The sequence below is a fragment of the Peromyscus eremicus genome, chromosome 8b, assembly GCF_949786415.1.
Source record: "Peromyscus eremicus chromosome 8b, PerEre_H2_v1, whole genome shotgun sequence".
Lineage (NCBI taxonomy): Eukaryota > Metazoa > Chordata > Mammalia > Rodentia > Cricetidae > Peromyscus > Peromyscus eremicus.
In genome coordinates, this window is record NC_081424.1 from 50,601,902 (window position 1) to 50,626,578 (window position 24,677).

At 40.6% G+C, this 24,677-nt stretch overlaps 1 protein-coding gene across 1 annotated transcript in view; it reads right to left on the reverse strand.

Annotated features, from left to right (window-relative positions):
* Ipcef1 (interaction protein for cytohesin exchange factors 1) overlaps positions 1 to 24,677 on the reverse strand; it is a 93,269-nt gene that overhangs the window by 42,096 nt on the left and 26,496 nt on the right. Inside the window, 4 exon segments of the mRNA XM_059272797.1 lie at positions 2,106 to 2,206; positions 3,519 to 3,577; positions 10,102 to 10,173; positions 11,631 to 11,704. Of these exon segments, the coding sequence (XP_059128780.1) occupies positions 2,106 to 2,206; positions 3,519 to 3,577; positions 10,102 to 10,173; positions 11,631 to 11,704 (306 nt within the window).

The window sequence follows — 24,677 nt, forward strand, 5'->3', positions numbered from 1 at the left end:
CTATACCACCTAGACTACCTGCCTAGGAACAGTGCCACCCACAGTGGGCTGGGCCCTCTCACGTAATCACTGATCAACAAAATGCCCCCACAGAATTGCCTCCAGGCAAACTGATGTATATATTTTCCTAAATTGAGGATTCTCTTCACAGATAACAGTAGCTTTATTAAATTGCCAAAACATGGCCAAGACAACATTTACCTGACAATCTTATCTTGTATTACTTTAGAAAATTTGTTAACAGTGACTGACTTACAACTGTTTTGTTTGTCCGTTTGTTAGTTTGTTTTTGTTTTTTCAAGACAGGGTTTCTCTATGTAGCCCTGGTTGTCCTGGAACTAGCTTTGTAGGCCAGCCTGGCCCTGAACTCAGAGATCCTCCTGCCTCTGCCTCCCAAGTGCTGGAATTAAGGCGTGCATAACCACCATTTACAACTTTTTAAGAAACAACATTTAAGGGCTTGGTAGGGTCTCAGTTGGTAGCGTGCTTGTCCTGGGCTCAATCCCCAGCACTACATAAAAATCAAATGTGGTGGTGTACACCTATAGTAATCGTAATTTGGGGTGGATGAAGACAGGAAGTGCAGAATCACCCTTGGCTATATGGCAAGAAGCTAAAGGCCAGCTTGGACCACTTGAGACCTTGCCTTAAAAAGACAAACAAACAACCGACATTTGATTAAGGACTCAGAAAAATGTAGAGAATCTTCCAAGTTTGTTAATCTAACTTTTAGGTCTAGAAGAGTCCCTTCATTTCTTTATGCTCAAACATGGAATGCTGGACTTCAGGTCTATGGATAGGTAACTATCATGGTACAGTTCCAAACAGGTTTTCTCTGTCACGAAATGAAAACAGTAAAATCAACTTCCTCACAGCCTTGGGAAAGGAAGGAATTTTCAAAACCAGGAAGGAAAAAAAGACACTAAGTTCAATAAAAGTGATAGATAAATCTGAGCCATTAAACTCACAAACATTCATTTATAAAAAGAAGCCATGAAAGCATTTAAAAAAAATAATAAGTGAGCCTGGCTGACTGATAGCTGACAAGCATGCATGACAAACATATGTTATTTCAAATATAGAGAAGAACAAATTGGGAAATCCCATCAATCAACAAGACTGAGAAAGAAGACTAGGAAGAGGAGGCAGAGGCTAAAACATCTAACAGACACAAAGGGAAAACACAAATGGCTCTAACCATAGAAAGGAGCTTGGCCTCACATGATCAGTAAAGCTCAAATAGAATACTACTGTTTCTCAAGATTATTTGAAGATTTAATGACTATGTATTTAAAGCCCTGAGACATGATTGAACATAAAAGTTGTACATCTGGCTAGTGGTATGGATCAGATATAAAGCATGTGTGTTAGCATGCAGGAGGTCTTGAGTTTCAACCACATACCCAAAACAATCATCATCATCATCATCATCATCATTATCATCATCATCATCTATGAATTAATTTTTTTTTTAAAAAATCATATCCTCAATGACCCTAGTGTGGCTCTTGCTAGGGAGCATACATCCAAACATAAAGCACTTCTCCAAAGTCTTGGCATCCATGAAGACCTGAACTTCCAAAGCTTGGGATACAACTTGGACCCTTCTTTGGGAATACACCATACTGGCCCATATACAATCTTAATGAGATGACCCCCAGCTGCTATCTCTAACTGTTTCTCTTTCCATGCTCTACTTTTAATATCACTTTTAAATTCATGTTGCATTTGTGTATCACAGGCACCTATGCAAGGCACTTGACATTCCTTCAGAAAACAAGTAGGGCATGATGTGCACTGCAAAATGAGCCTCTGCAGGCATTGGCCTGCCACTCAAAAGACCTTCGCATCTCCATGCATCCTCTGACTGTGATCCAGTCCATCTGTGGGTTATGAAGAAATACATCGAGACTGTCATCCCTGTGGGTTGCTATGGCAAAGGCTCTAAGTCAGCACCCTGAGTCAGCACCCTGAGAATTTCACTTGCTCTTTGGAAGGCACCTTAACTTGGTCAGTTCTAAAAATGTACTGGCCAAGGTAGTCTATGTATAATTGGAAGGAGTGACATCCGCACACAAGATTAGTGTGACCAACAGACTACTCACATCTACACGTCCCACAGGAGAGGAAGTGGCAGAAGCGTACGGAGGGGGTGGCGTCTCCACAGCTATTTCAGGATCTTCCTGCTCACTCTCACTGTAACATTCTATAACCGGAAGGAAAAAAATGCTTCAGGTTTCAAGGCTCTCATTATTTATTCCATAATGTATGAGCAAAGGTTTTTCTCCATCTGCCTATTGCAATTTCAGTCTAATTAAAAAAGGAAGCATCCAAAAAGAAAAAGAGAATATAGAAAGCAAGACATCTATGGCACTACCTGAGGAAAAGAAACTCAAGAATGGGAGAAAGAAGAGGCCCCTCATGGTGGTTTCTGCTGCCAGAGAGCATCCAGTATGTAAGATGGGAACTATTGTGGCTCAGAAAAAAAATAAAAGAATTCCTTTAAAGTGTGTGAGTCATTATAACACCATCAGCAGTAAAGATGGGAATCAAAATGAACCATGGGAGGGAGTTGAGTCTGACTGATAATTCAGCCTTGGCTGGTACCTAAAAACACAGCAAGAGGAGGACCAGGCTGAGCAAGTGGGCTGAGATACAAAAACAGAGATCTCCAAGGAAGATGAGGCTTCAGAGGTTTAGAGGCAATATCACAAAAGGTCTTAAATACCAGAATAAGTCCTTCTACACAGGTTTCTCTTCCCTGGTTGCTAACAAATGAATGCTGACCTAACAGAAAAGAGGATCAACGTGGGAGCTAGATGCTAACTTCACAGCATTGTAATGAATTCCCTTATTGGTTCACATTCGCCACTTTTTCATTTTTAAACTTAAGATTTTATAATCAAACATATAACTTTCTCCTTACAATCCCCAAGTGTCCTGTAATCTAAGCATTTCAACACCAGTATATGTCAGCGACCCTGACATCTGCAGCCTCTCTGTTCCCCATACTTAAAGCTAATAATATTATGAAGATGTAGATGCCTGTGGCTTGGGAGGCCTGAACATGGTGTGTCTCCAGCCTGATCATCAGGTTCCAAGAACAGTTTCAAGGTAATTAATGTCAACCTGCACCTGGCAGAAAGGTTAAACTGTCAGAGGAAATGGTGGGATGCAAGTTATCTGCCTAGATCATGACACATTCAGGTCCATGAGTAAGAACTCTGTAAGGAGGGCAGTAAAACATTTGCATTGGCAATTGTCTGAGTATCAGAGAAGCCTGCAGCTGCTCAAGTGTGGGTGAAGTGTGAAATCACTTCTAGTTGGCAGGGGAGGCACGGCTCCACTGTGAGTCTGTGTGAACATGGCTGTCTATACCTCTTAGATCATTGCAAATGTCAAACCATGTTTCCCCAGGACCAGCCTATACATAGAATCTGAATTGTCTCTCTCTTCATCCTGATTCAGCCTATCCTAATATTCTTGCTAAAATTCCAGAAATGTAAAACAGAACATACCTTCATCCTTTGTAGTGGATTCCTGATGGATGACTGCAAACCCAAGTTTGTTTAACCACCTACAATTCAAATGGAAAGGAAATGTTTGACCAAGCAGCCGGGCCCCTGATCCACTCTCTTTTCTCCATAGGCCCTGAACCTGCTTCCTGTACCAGACTATGCAAAAAAATTCAGTCCTAACTCCACACTTAGTCTGAGTATTTCCTAAAGCATCGTAAGTGTGAAACATGGAGACCTAAGATTTCTGGTTTCAAAACACTTGGCTTTTTAGGGATCTACATTGTAAGAGGAGTGGGATGAGACTTTATCCGGTGGTTAAGGTTGGAAGCCAAATGAGTTATTCTAGCTATAGGAACAAATATGTCTTCTTTAGTAGTTATATATTTTAAACCTTCAGTCACCACCAAACCACTGGTGATCAAATTCAGTCACTTGACCATCAAAGCCATATCTCGATCAATTTTTAAAATGTATTGTCATTATACACATGCATTATACATTCGGAGGCCAGGAGACAACTTTGGGGAGTCCATTCTCTCTTTGTGCCTGTAAGTGGGTTCCAGGTGTTGAACCCAGATCATCAGACTTGCCTGGGAAGCTCTTTCACCCACCGAGCCATTCCAGCTCGCTATCATTTAATAACGTCAATTGATTTCAGAAAAATATGTCCATATCACTCACTTTTAAGATAGACAAATTTTGCATCATTCAGTAGATCTGACTAGAACATAAAAAGGTATTCCTAAAGAGTGGAAATTTTTAATTTCTAAAGTCTTCATGGAAGTTAAAAATTGACAAGTTTCTTCTATTGATTTATCTCCTATTGATTAAATATCAGTTGCACAATAAGTCTAGGCAAATCTTAATGAACTCAAACTGCTTTTAATTCTAGGCCACTGTCATACTTCCTCAAGATTTCAGTTAGGAATGTATTGTAAAAATAAGAATACTTTTAAAATAAAAAATATACCTATTTCATATATTCCTATTTACATAATCTAATACTTGAAGGGAAATGTCCTTTGGGTACAGCGGCTACCTAGGGGACTCATTCTCTAGGTGTTTCCGTTTTTCTGTTTGTTTTTTCAAATAAACTGTATTTCATATTCTTTTTTTTGTTTTAAAAACCAGCACATTCAATAATGATCCAAGTTAATATAAACAAAGTAACAGTAATGATACTACATATGTTGATTCATTTATACCTTTCTTCTAGTCCTTTCCTGCATCATGAACTATACTTAGCATGCTGCATTGGCACCATGGCACAAACACCATACATTCCCAGATCTATGGTCAACAGCTCCTCATAAATCCTCATCCAATCTTCAATTGGACATGATCTTGTTGTAATATATATATATATATATATATATATATATATATATATATATGAAGGCAAGAGTGTTCATCTAGTCCCTGAACCATGACAAATAAGACAAAAGGATGGGGTCAGAACACACAAGAGCCAATGCACATGTGGGGGAAATTCTCTCCTTTGGAACATGCACACTGGCCATTTGGAAACTACATTGTCTAGACACGGGGGGCTATTTTTCACCTAAGGACTAGTAGGCATTGGAAATACTACTGATGTCTAAAGAAAGAATGGAAAAATAAATATTTGAATAAAGTGTTGAGCTAAACATGAAAATTGATATAGTCAGTTTTGAGCAGGCAATTTGATGAGATCGTTCAAAATTTAAATATCACCCTTCTTTGCCCAATAACTATAATTGTTAATATATATTTTGGGGGGAAAAATAAATCTTTACATAGAAAAATATTGTCAACAAGGCTTGTAATAGTAGAAAAAAAAAGACCCTGAGTTAATAATTGTCCATTAACAAGAAATCACATAAATAATGATCTGGATGATATTAATACAATGTTGTAATGAAACTAATAAAAACATTCACAAGTGGATTTGTAATGACTCAGAAAAAAAAATCCTATGACATACTGTTCATAGAAAAGAAGTACAGGACCGTAAGTTTATCTGTTCTAATGTACTGTAAAATTGACACACTCACACCTGTTCATGAACTAGTGCACACAGTGTGAGGAAGGAGAAACATCATACTGTCAAATGTGCACATACCCCCAGAAAGAAGTTGAATGGAAGATGGGGAGAGTCAAGAAATCTCATGGGTTTTCTATTTTTGTGTCATTTAATCTTTACATGATGTTTAATATATTACCCAACTAACATTTAAAAGTATGTAGTAGAAAACTGGGGAGATGATTCAGTAGGTAAAGAGCTATCTACGCAATCATGAGAACCTGACTGTGGATTCCCTGTATCCACATAAAGAGGTAGACAGTGACACCTGTCTGTAACCCCAGCATTGAGTGGCAGGCAGAGACAGGCAGATCCATGAGTCTTGCTGGCTAGCTAGTTCAGCCAAAGTGATGAGCTGTAACATGAATTGCTGAACAGTCTTATCAATAAAGAACTCAGAGCCAGATATTGGGGTGAAAGCTGAAAGATCAGAGAAACAGAAAAAGCCACAGCCAACCTCACCTTGCCAACTCCTCAGCTGATCCTGTTTGCATGAATCCTCAGACTGAAAGCCTCTGTCTGAGTCCTCAGCCCTGAGGATCTCAGTTGAACTGCTTACTTAGTTCCTGTCTCCTTACACCTTGTATACCGTTCTCCACCCAGCCATGTCACTTCCTGAGATTAAAGGCATGTGTGCTTCCCAAGCAAAGACATTAGATCTCAAGTGCTGGGTGTGCCACCATGCCTGGCTCTGTTCCCAGTGTGGCCTTGAACCCGAGTGATAGGATTAAAGGTGTGTGCCACCACTGTCTGTCCTCTATGTCTAATCTAGTGGCTGGCTCTGTCCTCCGATCCCCAGATAAGTTTATTAGGGTACACAATATAGTGGGGTACACAATATATCACCACAATGAGCTCCATGTTCAATGAGGAATATTGTCTCAAAAACTAAGGTAGAGCCAATAGAGGAAGTTACCCATGGTTGATCTCTGGCCTCCACACTTATACACACAAACATACATGAACATGCATGCTACACAAACACAAAAAATTTAAGCACATTTCTAAATCAGATAAAATACAACATATTTCATGGTTCACTTTAAATACAGTTTTCAATTTATACATGATTTCATGCTTATATAAAGCTGGTCCTGCCCTCCACACAAACTGAAAGAATCTAAAAGTAAAATAACAAAGAAAGAAAAAGACAATGAAGAGTTTTGAGTTGAGAATAACTGAAATAGCAAAGGCTTTTCTAAACTCTATATCAGAGTGTGAATGTAAATCAAAATGGAAACTTCACCCCTGCCCCAAACCCAAGTCCTTTCCTTTCATTGTGATTTACTAACTGTGATAACCTAACAATTGTTTAGACTTCTACTTATAGGTCCTCCCTCACTAAGAACCTCTGTAAACCTCGTGGAGTACCTGAGAACCTCCATTTCTGGCTAAATACATGTGTATACAAAAGGCTTTACACAGACATGAAAGATGGTTAGTATTGCCCGGGAGTCTACTATGTACTAACTTGTTGGGAATGTGTGTGTTGGATGAGTACAGTATTAGGACATGGATACCCACATAAGAGCATTCTTCCTGCGAACACCACCTGAGAAAGGCAGCAAGCCCACATCTCTGTTTAGAACTGACTCTTCCGTTACTCTTAATGACTTACTCCTACATCTGGAAATTGAGGGTTATGGCAAAGTATGAGAGATTTCTATTACACTGACTTCTCTGTCACCCTTGAGAGAAACATCACCTCCCCCCTCAAAAAAAAAATGTAGCTAGCCGAAGAGTTGAATGACTGAAAACTGAAAAGACTACCCTTCCCTCCAACCCTACCCCTAAGTCATTCCTAGATTCATTACTAACTAGTTTAAACAGGCTCCATCAAGAGAAAAGGAAAAGTTTCAGGTGGTATTGGTAAATAAACCTCTAGGAATCATCTGCTTGGTCTTGTAGGAGAAAGGACAAACTTGGTAGACCAGAGAGGTTCTCCCTTGTTGGCTATTGGAAGAATTATCTTAAGAATAAGAAAACTCAGTGGTGGTTGTGATACTTAGCTTTGTGCAGCTGGCACAGCCTAGAATCACCAGAGCAGAGCATCTCAGCGAAGGCACTGCCTAGATCAGGTTGGCCCGTGGGCATGTCTCTGGGGTACTGTCTTGATTGTTACTGATGTAGGAAGACCCAGCCCATGGTGGGAAGCACCACTCCCTTGGCTGGGGTCCTGAACTGTGTAAGAATGAGGAAGCAAGCTAAGCATAAGAGAGCAAGCAAGTAAGGATCCAGGCACTTGTTCCCTCTGCTCTTGCCTATGGATACGATGCTTCAAGCTCCTGCTTTGTCGCCCCAATGACAATAGACTGGAACCTACAACTGTAAGTGTAATAAACCATTTCTTCCTTAAGTTGCGTTTTGTCAGGACTTTTTATGACAGAAGGAGAAATGAAGCTAAGGCAATGGCATTACAGATAAAAGAAATCATCATGTATTCAGGCACAGGCAAAATGGGCCTTGTAGCCATGAGTAGTGAGATGAGCAATTTAAGGACTATGATGAAAATCATCATGTGAATTATAAAGGTCACTGGAGAGATTCAAAATTAGAGCCCAGGACATCTGAAATTCAAATTTCAATTTATAGCTTGTTTATAAGTTGGAAAAGGATATTCTAACAGAATTTCAAGAAAGTCAATGCTCTTCACAGCACAGACTGGCAATGAGATTTCACCTTGATTGTGGTGACAGGTGTTGCTTTACTAGCCACCAATGTAAAAGATATCTATAGCTAGAACTCATACAAGCCCTGCCATCAAATAGGAATTTGCAGATGGAAAGAAAGCTTGACTATAAAGAGTGAAGAAGAAAACAAAGACTGAGCTGGTGGCAGCCAGGGACAGGGAGCTAAATAACCTTGATGTGTGGCTTAGAGTGCCTGAAGTACAATGGATTCCAGTAATCTCATAAGAGTCTAACCTCCTCTAGACTGAAAATGCATTTTTCTGTGTAGGAGACATTCACTAGGTAACAAGGCACTCAGAAGGACTATTTTTCTGAGATGCTTTCTTTCATTCAGCCTTCTCTGAGGAGATGAAAACTACTTTGAAAGAATCAGCCCCAAGAAGGGTGGGAAAGATAACAGGGATAAAGCTGAAGATACAGGATGCCCAGGATGCTGTTAGAGAAGCTATCAAGGTGGGATGATGGGCAGCTCTGTCTTCCTGCCATGACAAACCAGAGGCAGCCCTGTGAACCTCAGTGGTGACCCAGCTGCAGACCGGCTACCATCTCTGGGTTCTAACTACCTCTAGGCAAGAGCACTCCCTCTTCTGGACACTCAAAGCATGTGGCTGCAAAGCAGCTGGATTGAGTCACCAATGCCATACAGAGATGAGTGATGACCTTGGAAGGGTATGAGCCATTTCTTCTGATATGTCTGTTCTTTTTTGTTCCCCTCAGATGCTTGAGAAAGGCAAGGGAGGGGTGAAAACTACGATCAAAAAAGAGTGTAGAAATAACACTCTATTTGTCCATCAAAGACATGTTTGAAAGACACTGTTGTCAGTTCTGCTCTGACAGCTAATCCATGGTTTCCCAACTTGCTGTGAGCAATTTGTCCTCATCTGAAGAGATGAGGTGAGGCTAAGCTAAGTGGGTATAACAAATGAGAAGGCTCCTAGCTAGACAGTACTGCAGAAGAGGTGACCTGAAAGGAGTTGGCATGTATAACAGAAGGTAGGATCTATTTTATTTAGTTTTCTGAAACAAGAAGGCAAAGATGGATTATGTATGGAAGATAAGTCATAAAATTGTCATGCACAGTAGATAGCAGCATTCAAGTATAAACTCTATGAATAGAGGAATTATGGGGGTGGGAGAGTTTGACTGTTACTGCCCAACGTCTTTGGCAACGGGGCATACTATAAATGTTCCATAAACATCAAATTATTATATGATGGTCTTAAAGACATCAATAACAGTCTTTTTAAGTTAATGGGATATCCTCTGATACCTCAAGGCAGCATCTCACAGACCACTTCATCCAAATTACAGCTGGTGCAATGCGTCTTCATCTAAACCAGGAGTAAAGTGGGAATGGAGTGCATTGACTTAACAGAACAAGCTGGAAGCAGAGCTAGGATAGCTCTTAAAGTCAGAATTAAAAGTTCGGGGTGATACATGGAGAAGCAGGAGGTAAGTCCATGAATCTTTGTGACAATCACACACAATCAGGCTGCAGACCCTGAGTGGGGGTGGCTCCTCCTTATGATGTGTGTTCTCATCACATCACATGTCCTTCTGTCTACTCTCTCCTCTCAGTGGCTCCTTCAGAACAATCTTACAACTACTTCCTAAAACAGCCATTTAGATGTGTGTATCTCCCCAAATGACTATACATGCTAGAAAAGAAAGCAAGATGGTTTTATAATTGCTAAAGGAATTAACAGAACAAACTTAAATAACAAAAACAAGTAGGACAATAACTGACATGATCATTGGCTTTAAACTCTGATGCCTGACCAAAGTAACTTCGTTCTCTTAGGGATTGGATGTACCAGTTTCCTCTACTTACACATTCATTTCCTGCAAATTCTCTGCTGCAAAGTAGAAGGCTTTGATCTGTGGGTGGTTGATCTTAAATGCACTAGAAAGGAGAAAATCACACTTGTTAGTGTTTTTAAAGTAATTATATTAAATATCTATTATCTGGTCCCTATTTCACTGAGTGAAGTGAGAGTCAATTTATCATGTCAGAACTGCGTCTTAGCCACTCAGTTGTTTCCATTTAAATATGTGTGTGTGTGTGTGTGTGTGTGTGTGTATCTTTTTTACCTGCTAACTATTTAAAAGTGTAGAGACAATACATTCAAGTTGAGAGTCCCTGAATTGTCACTTAGCGGTATTTAGATCAACTCATTAAAGCAAGGTATTATCTAAATTCAATCTACCATACAGTAGAGTTTTAGTTATATAAAAATAATCAGGTATGTGACTTCCATACCACATGACTCTTCAGAAGCCATAGATAAGGGGCTCTGTATTGGTAAAGGAAAAATACAAATTAGATATTTTAGTTAAAGAAAATTTGTGACCCATCAGTGATAGCAAGCAAAATGTTTCCACTTACCAATCACACCAAAAGTTCTGAAGAAGACAGAGTTGTTTTGCTTGTTTTGTTTTCAGTAACCCATCAAAAACCACAAGCATCAACACAATCAACACAGAACAAGACACAGCAATTACACCAGTACAGCAAAGAATAAAATCTAACACTGCTTCCCAAGAAAACAATCCATGGCTCATCAATGAAGAAATGTTCCTTTCCAATAATAAAGGAGAAGATATTGAAGAAAGAAGAAAGAACAAGAGAAAGATGAAAGAAGACATAAAAGTAAGTCACAGTAGGGTGCTCTCTTGAAATGATCATGTGATCAGAGTGTATACCCAGCATTCTAGGGAGCCCTTGGCTGTTCCCAGACCCTTCGGGCTCTGTCCTTCTTAGCAGAACAATAACCATCAGCTGGAGCCTACTTTATCCCATCACTGCTCACACTTACTCTATAGCAGGGTACAATCCCAACCTAAATGCATCAGAGCATTGAATGTCAAGGCTGGTACTAATAATACCATGAACTAAGATGACCTGGTCTTACTGTAGGGACTACATCTCTGCCTGGTGACCCCTGTTTAGACATTTGTTCTTTACAAGGTCAAAACCTTGACATTGATTCCCTTGCCTTTGTGTGTGTTCGGTTCAGGGGGTAAGGTGGTTAAAACCCATCCACCCCATGGGTTGACATGCCAAAAAATGAAAGGTTACCATTTCTATGTACATTTTCTATGAATATATATTTGTACAGTGCCAACACACAATGGTCAAAGTTCCCAGACATTTAAATTGTACCTTTATCCACTTCCAAATCACCCCATCACTAGATGTACATTGAAAATGGCTATGATCCTAACCCAGGGCTTTTTTTGAGGCGGGGAGAAAAGACTCACTGTTTTTTCTTGCATTCACCCCATCACTAGATGTACATTGAAAATGTCTATGATCCTAGCCCAGGGCTTTTTTTTTTGGGGGGGGGAGAAAAGACTCACTGTTTTTTCTTGCATTCAGAGGCTCTTTCCACTGTGAAATCTGGCAGGTTGACAAATCCATCAGCTTTATCTGCCTGAAACAAACACACAGCACACACAGTAATGAATGCTCTGATGCTGGGCTCCAACATACTGATATGAACTACATAATGTATATGTGAAAAGAAATAGAACCCACAGGAATGTCTGAGAAGTAGCGTTAATGAGCCATGGACTTAGATTCACTATTTATGGAAGAAATTAATAGTCTAAAAAACATAAAGAGAAACTCTTCATGAGAAGCGACACGAGAGCCAAGTGGTGGTAGGGCATGCCTTTAATCCTAGCATTTGGGAGGCAGAGGCAGGAGGATCTCTGTGAGTTCGAGGCCAGTCTGGTCTACAGAGTAAGTTCTAAGATGTCTGGGGCTACACAGAGAAACCTTATCTCAAAAAATTAAAAATAATAATAAATAATAAAAAAGGAGTGACATGATACATCTTAGGGATGATCAATACACAGCAGATCTGTGCCTGCCCCACTCTCCTTCTGTCCTCATGAAACCCACAGAGTTAACCCATCAACGTCCTGCTTCCTGCTGAACCCAGAGGCAGGCTCAGCATCATATCCCCGCCCCCAGCTGTGGTGAGCCACAAGCACAGGAGACAAAACCTCATTAGCGGCCTTGAGATGGTGGACAGAGCTCAGGCCTTGAAGCTGGCAAACCCACAGATACACATCTCACTGGTTGTGAGGACCTGAGGGAACTCAGATAAACATAGCACTTAACTAACAGACACTCCGCAGGAACTGCTTCTTCCCCCAAGTCTATAGGCAGTGTTTGGAGGGTTCAGTCAGAGCCACATTGTGTAAAATCCTAGTGTCATGGTTGACTCTTATGGAAGAAAGTCCCCAAGAAAAAATGACACTGTGGATAGCATAGGGTGCATGTTGCTTTAAATCAACAAAAGCTTTACAGGCAATGCAATCAAGGCTCTATCTCTCTGTGAACCAGTTGATCTATGACATATGAATAAAAGTTGAGATGATCCACAAAGAAGCTGGGTCATACATCATAAGTGGAACTCAAATCTCCTTTCAGTCACACTAATGTCCCTGAACAGAGAAACACAATTAGAAAAAAAAAACAAAATGTAAATGAATTGGCAGATATTAGGAGGTGGATAAAATTTAATTTTGAAAAATACAATCTTAATTTTCAAATCAGTTAGCTGTTCAATTTGTTCCAGGATGATCTTACTTGACTTTATTACTCTGTCTCTTTTTTATATAATTTCTTCAGAAAAATTAAACTAGTCAACTCTATTCCTAGCCTCTATCTCCTAGATGTCTCAGTTTATCCAAGTATATACCTGCATGCTCTCCCTTATAAGAATTAAAACTCAATTCTAGTGAGAATTTCTCTTTTTAAAATATATACACACACATGTACACACTGAGTGCATATATAGGTATCTTTTTTTTTTTTTTTTTGATTTTTCGAGACAGGGTTTCTCTGTGTAGCTTTGTGCCTTTCCTGGATCTCGCTCTGTAGACCAGGCTGGCCTCAAACTCACAAAGATCCACCTGCCTCTGCCTCCCAAGTGTATCTTGTTTTTTAATAGGCTATTTAGTTACCACATAGTGGCTTCACCAATCTCATATTTAAAAACAAAAAAATACCAAGTATTCAATGAATGTACAATATATGAGTTGATATTTTATGTAATATACAATGTTTCCTGTGATTTTTCAATTACAATTTTATGGATAAATGTAATTTTGGAAAACCTAGGGCCCATCAATTCCATTGCTAGAAACATATCCAAAACAACCAAATACAGATGCTCAGGTATATATGCATAGTCACAGAAACACTGTTCACAACAGTCAACAGACTGAAACACAAAATGACCATCAATAAATAAACTGTGATAAATCCATACAGAGAAATATTATGTATTGTCACAAACCCCCTGAAAGATTGGCATATGCTGTATAGATAAACTTTAAAAACATTATGTTAAGTGAAAGATTTTAGTCACAAAAGGTCCCATATTATTGTGTCCATGTAGATGAAGTATTAAGAATAAGAAATACATAAAGAAAAAAGCACAGATATATATACCAGGCCCTGGGGAATGAAGAATTGGGCACAACTGTTTGAAGGCAGTGAAGTTTTGTCTTAGAAATGTTTTGAAACTAGATAGAGATGGTTGTACAGTTTGTGAATGTACGAAATTTCCATTCAAGTACTTCAAAATGGATGATCTTATATAAAATGGTCGTATTGATCATCCTACGTAACATCAATGTTATGTTAATACACTTTCATATAAATTCCCATAACTGGTCTTGAGGAAAACAATCATTTATATTAAGCATTTGTTGCCACGTCCCCCTAATATACATTTCTATGCCAGCTGTTCCAGATTCTATGAAGCCTACGTACTTCCATTGCTAAATCCCATCCAACTCTTCCATAAGCCCTGAGTCGGACTCTAGTGAATGTTAGCACAGACCAGTCCTTGCCTGTGCCTCCTAGCTTGGCTTCCCTGGTACACAATACTGCTGCTCACCTTCCCTGGTCACTCCCTCTTCTGTAGCCTTCACAAAGTCTTCTGCTATTTCTCCAATATCAGGGTTCCTTAGAGTTCAGTCCATAAACCTTTATTCTCTCCATTCCAGCACTCTGGATGGCTGACTTGTGACACTCACATAAATTCAGGTATCATCACTACACACACACACACACACACACACACACACACACACACACACACATCCAAAATCTATAACTTGAATTGAGATTGAATCCTGGAGCTCCTTGCCTAGTTGTATAATGACCCAATGTGTTTATTCAAATGGATAAACAATGAGCTCCTGAAGAATGACCCAAACCAGGTTCATCATCTTACTCCACAGTGTGCCTTCTCCTCTTCTGTGTTCTCTGCTTCAATGAATAATATGACACTATCTATCAAGACATCATAAGAGAAAAAGAGGATGGAGAAGGAGAGAGAGAAGAAGAAAGAGAATTGTAGAGAAAAGAGACATTTCTAGCTTTCCCATCCCAGCTATCATCGTTTGGATACTGTCTGTCACCATCAAAATTCATATTGAGGCTTAGTCTCTGATAAGAAAGACTAAAAAGTCTTTAAAACTTGGGTGAATTTTTCTACTAAATGGACAATATCAAACCAACCTCTAAACTAATACTTCTGTGGTGGCCTGGATGAAAATGGCCCACACAGAATCATAGATTTGAATGTTTGATTCCCAATTGGTGGAACTATTTCAGAAGAATTAGGAGGTATGGCCTTGTTGAAAGAGGTATATCACTGGGGGTGGGCTTTGAAGTTTTAAAACATTCCATTCCCTGTATGCATGCTTTCTCTCTCCTTCCTGCTTGTGACTCAAGATGTGAGCTCTTGGCTATTCTTGCCACCATGCTCCACCATCATGGACTCTGACCCTCTGAAATTGTAAGCCCAATCAAATGCTTTCTTTTATATAAGTTGTCTTTGGTCATGGTATTTTATCACAGTAATAGAAGCCCTAACTAAGACAATCTCTATACTCATAGATTAATGCAGCTCTCAGACCTTGTCAGAGAAGCATTTTTATGTAGTAGATGGTGTTTGTTAACACAGAAACTTACAACTGAGTAAGTCAGACTAAAGAGAATAAGTACCACAAATGGGACCATCATAGAAAATGAGCAGAAAGAGCCGGGCGGTGGTGGCGCACGCCTTTAATCCCAGCACTTGGGAGGCAGAGCCAGGCGGATCTCTGTGAGTTCGAGGCCAGCCTGGGCTACCAAGTGAGTTCCAGGAAAGGCGCAAAGCTACACAGAGAAACCCTGTCTCGAAAAACCAAAAACAAAAAAAAAAAGAAAGAAAGAAAAGAAAATGAGCAGAAAGACTAAGAGTCAGAGGTCAAGGAGGACTATAGCAAGAGTGTTTTCTAGACATGACAGAGCCACTTCACTCATGAACTCAGAGCTGTGGTTGCCTACACAAGACCTGCACAGGATCAAGCTGGTCAGCATTTTTGTGTGGAGACGAGATGGTTTTATGAGCTCCCACCCTTAACTGGGAAGTTTTTATAATTAATGGCTTCTCAGGGAGGGAGAGTCAGTCTTCTTTAAGGGCTTGGCTCCTAGTAGTTAGCCATCCTCCAGTGAAGGGTCTCACACCCTGAATATACGCACTGCAAAACTGAGTTATTAAAAATAAGTAAAAAAGAACAGGAATTGTGTTGGGGGTGGAGAGATAGGGGATGTATCTTAGATAAGGAAGGACTGGGGGTGAATAAGATCAAAATACATGGTATGGCATTCTCAAAGAAGTAATATGATCTTTCTTTTAAAAAAATGAATTAAAAGCTAAGTAAGTCACGGCTAGAGAGATGGCTTAACAGACAAGAACATTTGCTGTATAAACATGACAATGTAACTTCAAATCTCAAACACCCACATAAAATGCTAGGCATAGCGTCATGTATACCTACATGCCAGTGCTCTGGGAGACAAAGACAGGAGGTCCTCTGGGCCTGTCTAGCCATCAGCCTAGCTCTAGGTTCTGTAGAGACTATGGCTCAAGAGAATAAGGTGGAGAGTGATAGAGTAGACAATTGAGATGATCCTTTTGGTCTCCATACACACATATATGGGACCACAGATATCACAAATGCATGATGAACAAATAAATTAATATGCTAAATAAGCCATTGGGAACAAAGGTCTTTCTCATGAGAGTGAATTCTCATTTTCCTGGAGACTGGTTTGCCTGCTGACAGAACAGTTGTTGTAAAAAGGTTCCTCACATGCTGGGATCCCTTTGCACACAACCATTATGCCTCCTGCTTCTCCATCACACAAGCTGTATGTGGTCCTTGCTGGAAGCTAAGCAGATCCCATCACCAGCCTTCAGAATTATAAACTAAGTAAGCATCCCTCTTCCTTAGGAGCCACCCAGCCTTCAGTGTTTTCTTATACAAGATGAACTAAGATGACCCTTTCCAGAATTCATGCAGGCCAGGTGAACACAAAGTTGTATTATGGTTGCATCTTCCAAGATGGTCCATTCATCCATTCCTACCATGTCATGTCCTGTCCATCACCATTAGCTTCTTGTTAAATTACTGCAAAAGCCTCCAAAGCCAGTCCTCCTCTTTCCAATTCTCTCCTTCAACCCAATATAGCACCCAAATAACAGCAAATCTCTACATCATGAATATGCTTCATGTCACTCCTCTAATTAAAACCCTGCATGGTTTCCAGTTTCTCTGTACCTCAGCAGAAAACCATTTATGGTTGAGCCCTAATTAATTCCACAATTTCACCTTCTCCAATATCCTGTCCTCTACTCAACCAAAAACAGACCAAAAAATTAAAACAAAGAAAACTATATTCTTATGGAGCTAAATTAGACACCCAATTCATGTCATGACATATGTCTCTAGGCAATACCATAAGCTCATTTCATGTGTCAATAACATAAAAATTAATAAAAAATGAAACATACAGGGGGTGGAATGATGACTCAATTAGTAAGTGCTTGCTACATAAGCATACAGACTATGTTCAATCCCAAGAAACCATGAAAAGAGGCGACCACAGTGACTCACACCTATAATCCAAGCAGTGGAGAAGTGGAGACAGGAGGATCCACAGACCTTGCAGGCCAGCCTGTCTAACATAGTCAGAGAACTCCAGGTTTAGGGAGAGACCACCCATAAACAAACACACAAGTATTGCTTTTACTAAAGTTTGTATTCATTTAGAAATAAATGATAGAGGTGCTTGCCACCAAGGCTAACAATCTGAACTCTATCCCTAGGACCAAAACTGTGGTGCAAGGGAAGAATGAACTCCTCAAAGTTATCCTCTGACCTCCACAAGCACACTGTGACATGCCCCCAATAAACAATACAGTTTTTTAAATGAATGAAAGATAAATTATGTATCTTTGTTTCACTGGGTTCCTTTCTGCATCACTGAAAAGGTAGAGGTTCTTTCAAATAGAGATCCAAAGAAACTTGAGCGGAGCCACTGCACAGAGTTTTCCTAGGAACCCTCCCTCTCATACACAGCAGCCTCTTGTCATTATTCTGAAGACATCTGAGCTGTATTCAAAGTCACAGCAGCTGTGTCAAAAAAAATGCCCCTTGCTTATTTAACTTGCATTTTTAAAAAAGCCTCAGAAGTGGTAATCACAATGAGCAACTTCTCATGGAATGACAGTTTTCTCCTGCTCCTCCTCCCCTCCTCCTCCTCCTCCTTCCTCTTCTTCTCTTCCTCCTCCTTCTCCTTCTCCTCCTTCCCCTCCTCCTCCTTCTTCTCCTCCTACCATTTCAGATCTGTTCCTGCCTGATCCATTAACTAAAATAACTGCCTTGAATGGTATCTTTCCCTTTAATGATTTCTAACATTCTAAAATGTCACTTGACAGTTATGTAGTGGGACCTTCTAATTTCCCCAGAACCTTAACATGATTTGTAAAAGCACTGTCCTCCAGCCACTGTGCAAATGTACTAACCTTAAGTGTGGCAGCACACAGCACTGTGCCCTCTTTCATAGTGTGTTCTGTGACTACACACCAAACTTCCTTTTAAGTCAGCCCACCCACTTTCCCTGGTGCCTCTGACTCCCTGCCTGTCTCCCCAGCAGAACCTATCATTAGGCAGAACCAAAGTCTTACTTTTGTCCAAACTGTTGGAGTTCAAACATCCAAGGATGGGAGCGAAGCTGTTGGTCCCGCCTCCAGTGTCAATCGTCTGTGTTCATCTCTCCCTTAACCTCTTTTCTCTCTCACTAAAAGCTCCCATGCGTTCATTTAGTCAGCAGATATTTTCAGGGACTCCTCACTGTGTCACATGTGTGTGGACATATTAGTGAACAGAGACCTCATCTCTTGAGAGGAAAGAGACAATAAGCTCAATATGAATCGTGGGAGTTATGTAGCATCTTGTGGATGTGCAATCCTGTGAGGTTGACTAGGTGAGCACCATAATGAAGTTGGGGAATTTGAGCAGGGTAGAATGCCTGCTGCTCCCTGATGATACTAAACCCCACTACCTGACCCTCACATGTGAGTTTCCAAGGGTCATTATGGGTGGGACCGGTTCCCACAAGTCTGGGACAGGCTACCTCCTGTTTGTCTTCAGAGCTAGGAGTGGGCTTCCTTCACAGTCCTCTCATGGTGTTGTGACCTGGTTGTTTGTCTGATTCTCCTACAGACAGGAGTATCTTGAAGGAAGTAACTGTTATTTATAAGGCAAGTGTCCATTACATGTGGAAAAGCTCTACAAGTGTTATGAATGACTGAGTGATGGAACATGACTTTTTTTCCTTTGACAATTAAAAAAATGTTAAAATGAGATGTGGAAACTGCTTTGGAAAATATTTCAGCATTTTCTAAAAATCACAAGCCTATAATTACTGCACAACCCAGTAATTCCCCTCCTAGGTACCTACCCACCTCCCAGAGAATGAAAACCCATGCCCATGAAAAGAGTTACATGTAAATATTTATAGTCACATTAGTCATAATATCCCAAAGCAGGGAACAACCTAAATGTCCAACAATGGGTAACTAAAGGGCATGATGTGCTCATGCTTGAGAGACAGAACAACATTAAAAAGGAAGAACCACCTCATGCTAAGCTGTACAGAAGCCTTGAGAACATCACACTGATTGACAACACAAGAGATAATAGTTACTCTGTGTCTCCACTTTTATGAAGTTCATGAAGGTAGAAAGTGAAGCAAAGGCTTGGGGATGGAAGTAGGATTAAAGGTAAACGGACAAAAGGAGTCACTCTGGTCCTAAGCAACTGACCTAAAATCAATTTGCTACAATTGTTACATTAATGAGTGGATGTAGATGGAGTAGGTATTATGATATAATAAACATGCCTCAAATAAGCTGAAAACATGAAATGGAGCACAAGCTTGGGGTCTAAACACAGTGAGTAAAATCCCTCTTACTCGGTTATCAGAAGGTGCAACCCAAGGTCCCAGAGGATCCACCGGAACTGAATATGACTGGCTCAAACTTTCACGCAACATTGAGTCCATGCTCTTTGGGTTAAAGGTTAACTATGCAGTCAAGTTTAGATTGCAGGGACACAACACATAGATATTTTACATAAAGTTTGGCATACTTTAAAATTTAACTAAAACAGGTCATCAAATTCTGGTATTTAAATTGAAGACCACAGAAGCCTTCGGGAGTTGTAAGTGAAAATACTTTATATTTGTATAATGAAGGACATTTCTTTTTTTTTTTTTTTGGAAGGAAATTATCATTTATTAAATGTAATATCCTCACCAAACTTAGTTTAGCTTTTCTTTTTTTTTTTTTTTTAATTTTTATTTTGCAATACAATTAAGTTCTACATACAGGCACAGATTCCCTTGTTCTCCCCCCACCTGCCCCCCTCACCTTCCCCCCAGCCCGCCCCCCATTCCAATCTCCTCCAGGGCAAAGCCTTCCCCACAGACTGAGATCAACCTGGTGGACTCAGTCCAGGTAGGTCCAGTCCCCTCCTCCCAGGCCGAGCCAAGCGACCCTGCATAGGCCCCAGGTTTCAAACAGCCGACTCATGCAATGAGCACAGGACCCAGTGCCACTGCCTGGATGCCTCCCAAACAGATCAGGCCAATCAACTGTCTCACCCACTCAGAGGGCCTGATCCAGTTGGTGACCCCTCAGCCATTGGTTCATATTTCATGTGTTTCCATTTGTTTGGCTATTTGTCTCTGTGCTTTATCCGACCTTGGTCTCAACAATTCTCTCTCATATAAACCCTCCTCATAATGCACAATATGTTCATCGAGAATGAACACTAATATAAACTATGGCTTCTGTGACCATCTATCTAATGACATGTCATGGTAGGCTTGTCAACTGTAACAAATGTGATGATATGTCATGGTAGGCTTATCAACTGTAACATATGTGCCTCTCCACTGAGGACACTGATGCAGAGGGCTGGGCAGGAGTATCTGTGCCTGTGTAGACTCCAGAAGTGGAAAACTCTCTGAACCTTCAAATCATTTTTCACTAGAAAACTCTAAGTTCTCTTAAAATAAAGCCTTGGAAGGAACTAAAACAATGGGATGCTAAGGCAGAAAGATTGTAAGTTCAAAGGTACTTGGGTAAGAGTGAGCTCAAGGCCAAGCTAGGCAACATAGTGAGACCCTATATCAAAGCAAAAGATAAGGATGGGGGTGCAGCTTATTAGTACTATGCTTGCCTATGTTCAGTTCCCAATACCAAACATTAGAGACATCTAATTTTAGTTTCTAAATGGAAACATGAATGTCAAGTACCTTACAAAATAGACAAAATTACAGAAATATGAAATACTAAAAAAGAACACCTAGCTACCAAACCAGCTTCCACAGCTATATAAGTTAAGAGAGAGTAAAGAAGAAGATGATGACTTGGGATAAAGGACACTATTGTGGAGTTTCATAGTGGAACATAAAAATTATGGTTCTCTTAAATAGAACCATATTAAGGGAAATAGCTCAAGAAAGCAAAGATTTGTCTATAATCTGCTTTTATGTTTATGCTGGGGGGTATCTTTCTATATGCTGTGAATATATGTCGTTCCCATTGGTTAATAAATAAGCTGCTTTGGCCTATGGCAAGGCAGCTTAGAGGCAGGTGGGAAATCCAAGGAGAGAAATAGGAAAGAAGAAAGGCAGAGGTGGGGAAGACACCAACCTGCTGCCCAAGGAGCAACATGCCAACAGACCAGTAAAGCCACGGAACATGTGGCAAAACATAGATTAATAGAAATGGGTTAATTTAAGATATAAGAGCTAGCTAGCAAGAGGCCTGCTATAGGCCATACAGTTTGTAAATATTATTAAGCCTCTGTGTGATTATTTTATAAGTGGCTGTGGGACCATGGGGCCAGGTGGGACCAGAGAAAACTTTCAACTACATGTTTAGGAGTAGATATGGATTTCTAAGTCTCTGACTCACTTTAAGTGGTGCAACTGAGGCTGCCCAATGACCATCACAATCTAAAGAGACTGCAAAACTCTCCACTTCTCCAAACACACCTTCTGTTTTCCCAGTTGTGCCCTGACATCCCCATGTACACACTGGAAATGAAGCTTAATACATGAAATCAGCTGTCCCTTCCCAGGCCACTGCAGAACAACAGAGGCTAGATTCTCCTAGAGTACACATGGAGTCTGGATTCTCCTAATGCACACATGGAGGCTGGATTCTCCTACAGTACACACAGAGGCCAGATTCTCCTAATGCACACAATGGAGGCTAGATTCTCCTAGTGCACACAATGGAGGCTGGATTCTCCTAGAGCACACAGGGAGGCTGGATGCTCCTAGTGCATATGGACTTGTGACCAGTAGTAAAATCTGAACCCCATTTTCTAAAATATGAGCTAGAGGTATACAGAGATTGAAGGAGAGATGAGACAAGATGAACTGGTGTCATGAAGCTGTGCAGAGTCTCTCACACAAAGGCGGAAATTAAATGCAGACCAAATGACAGAACTACAGAAGCATGTCCTTTGATCAGAAACCCCAGTTCCAAGGCCTGTCCTACATACATCTCTGAGGTTTCATGGGATAACATGTGGCATGATTTATATTTACACATGATTAGGAAGAACATACATGAAACAGGCACCTGGAAGCTTCCTTTCTAAAGAGGCATTGACTCCTCACTTGGGCCCACAACCAAAACACACTGAAAGCCTTACATCACTGCCTCCATTTTGCCTCTATCCCCTTGATCTTGGGCCACCTGCTTACCTCTTCAGGTTGGAATATTCTTCATTGAAGGAGTGTCCACTAGCCTTCCTCACCCCCCACTTCAAGGCTGAAGGTGCAGAGATAAAGTTGTCCTAAAATTTCAGGCACTTTAGATTCTAGAAACAAGTGGAACTTTATAGGAAAAATCTATCCCCTCCCCTACCTCTCCCAGGAGGAGGATTCTGCTGCCTATTAGAGCTGAAGTGACCATGTCCTGAGACCTACATTGATCCCCTCCAGCTATGACAGTCATAAGGACTTCTTGGGCACACAGGCAGAAGCAGAAAGAGGAGACAATGATGAACAGACCACACTTTATTCAGGACTGCTTCATTATGCATACCTCTTGGCTCCCACTCCACTCCACCACCAGTTATGACTAAACCTAAGGTTGGGACCCCGACCTGGAACATAGAAGTTTATTTATTGATAGTGAAATCTAGTCTAAGAAGAGACATCATTAGCATTTTTCCTCAATGATGTTGCTGTCAAGTTTCAGTTATTTACCTAGTCTCCACCCCTGCAAATGGCAGACTCCACAGCCCCCCTTCCTCTCTCCCTGCAGTGAAGTTGACCACAGGGCTTTGTTCTGATGAGTAACTCATCCTCTTCTCTCTTTCAGGAAAGGACACAGAAATGGGCGCCATCAAGCACCCTCCATTCTGCAAGCCTCACCTAGGTCGATGAGCAGAGAGCTCTACAGACCAGCCCTGGAGAACAACCATGACAGGATGCAAGAAAAGCATGTGTTTGGCTTGGTCTTCCTTCTTTCTACCTCCTTCTCTTTCACCTCTCCTTTCCTCCCTTTCTCCCTTGCTCTTCTAGATATATCAAGCAGGTCTCACAGTAAGTGTGGCTGAAATATCTCAGGAATGTGCTTGACAGAAACAGATAAGAGCTAACACTGGCTGAGCACTAAGCATAAGAAGGTACCATTCTCTACCTTTTGGATAAAATCAATCCTATTCTCAGTACCAGAACTCATGAGGCATGTGACTTTTTAACTCACAACACCCAACTGATGCTGTTGTTAACATGAAGAAATTGTATAGGATCAACAAACTTCCAGAACACAGAACAGGGCCCAGAATGAGTAATTCTAACATGAGACGGGCTATCTTCCTCTGCCCTACAAAGAGGGATTAAAGAAAGAATAGACAGCTCCAGTTAACATATGGCACAAGAGAAAACTCTGACTTGAACAGGACATCTGTCTGCAAGCCATTTACGGGCTGATCTTAGGCAGAGCCTATGAGTTCTCTGAAACAAATGTTTCCCAGTGATAAGGCAGGTATAACCAGTGTCTTCAAGCTAAATACAATCACCGGGCATGTATATAATACCATAAGATGGTTCAGACCACGGAAAGTTAAGAGATTGTTGTCATTCATCTATAAGAAAAGGAAAAGGAATAACTCAGAAGGAGAAAGCTGACATCAAATGAGCTCCTTGACTCCATCTCCTTCACTGATACCTGGAATGGCTGTGTCTGCCTGTTTTCCCTTGTCGTTTTTGCATCAGATTAATGGCTGTGAGGAAAAAATTCAATTACTGAAAGCATAATTATGGTTGCAAGCTTGCTAATCTGCTTGTACATTATTTGGGGTATATTTTATTAAAAATATTATTGCATTTGGCTTTATATGATGTTATCCTATAAATATAATTAGATTTTGATCCCTAGAGGACTTCTTTCCACAGGTGCCTAGAAATATGTATTCTGTGCAGGAAACAATTGGTATATGTCTTTGGCTAATAAGCAAAAGCCACACTTCTTACAGAATCCAGAGATTCTCAATGTATCGTAATTCTAAATGTGGACCAACGTGGTACCAGAAAACGACAATGGTTCTGGGATGCTGAGGCCCCAGCAACAGAGAGAATCAAGGGCTCTGGGGTAGGCAGATAATGTGTAGTCGATGCTGCTGGTGACTCAGGGAACCCTAGCCGGACTTCCTACTGGCAACAGTTGCATCTCTTTGCTGAAAAGGTCTTCTGGGTCCTAGTTCCACTCTTCTGACTTGCAGAGAAATTCACAAATCAAGGCCTGGAATGGGCTCCTGGCTCATTACTGAGAGGGCTTGGTACATAAATAATCCAGCCATCGACCCTTGGCAAGCAAACTCTGGATTGTGTATTTTTCAAAAGTACTGAATTCCCCAGGCTGACTAAGCTTGAGTTGCCTAGAGCTATCCTTGCCCATTCTCCACCTTCTCTCATTTCCAAGCTAGTTGTAGCTCTAGGTCTGTAAGTGCAACTTGCAC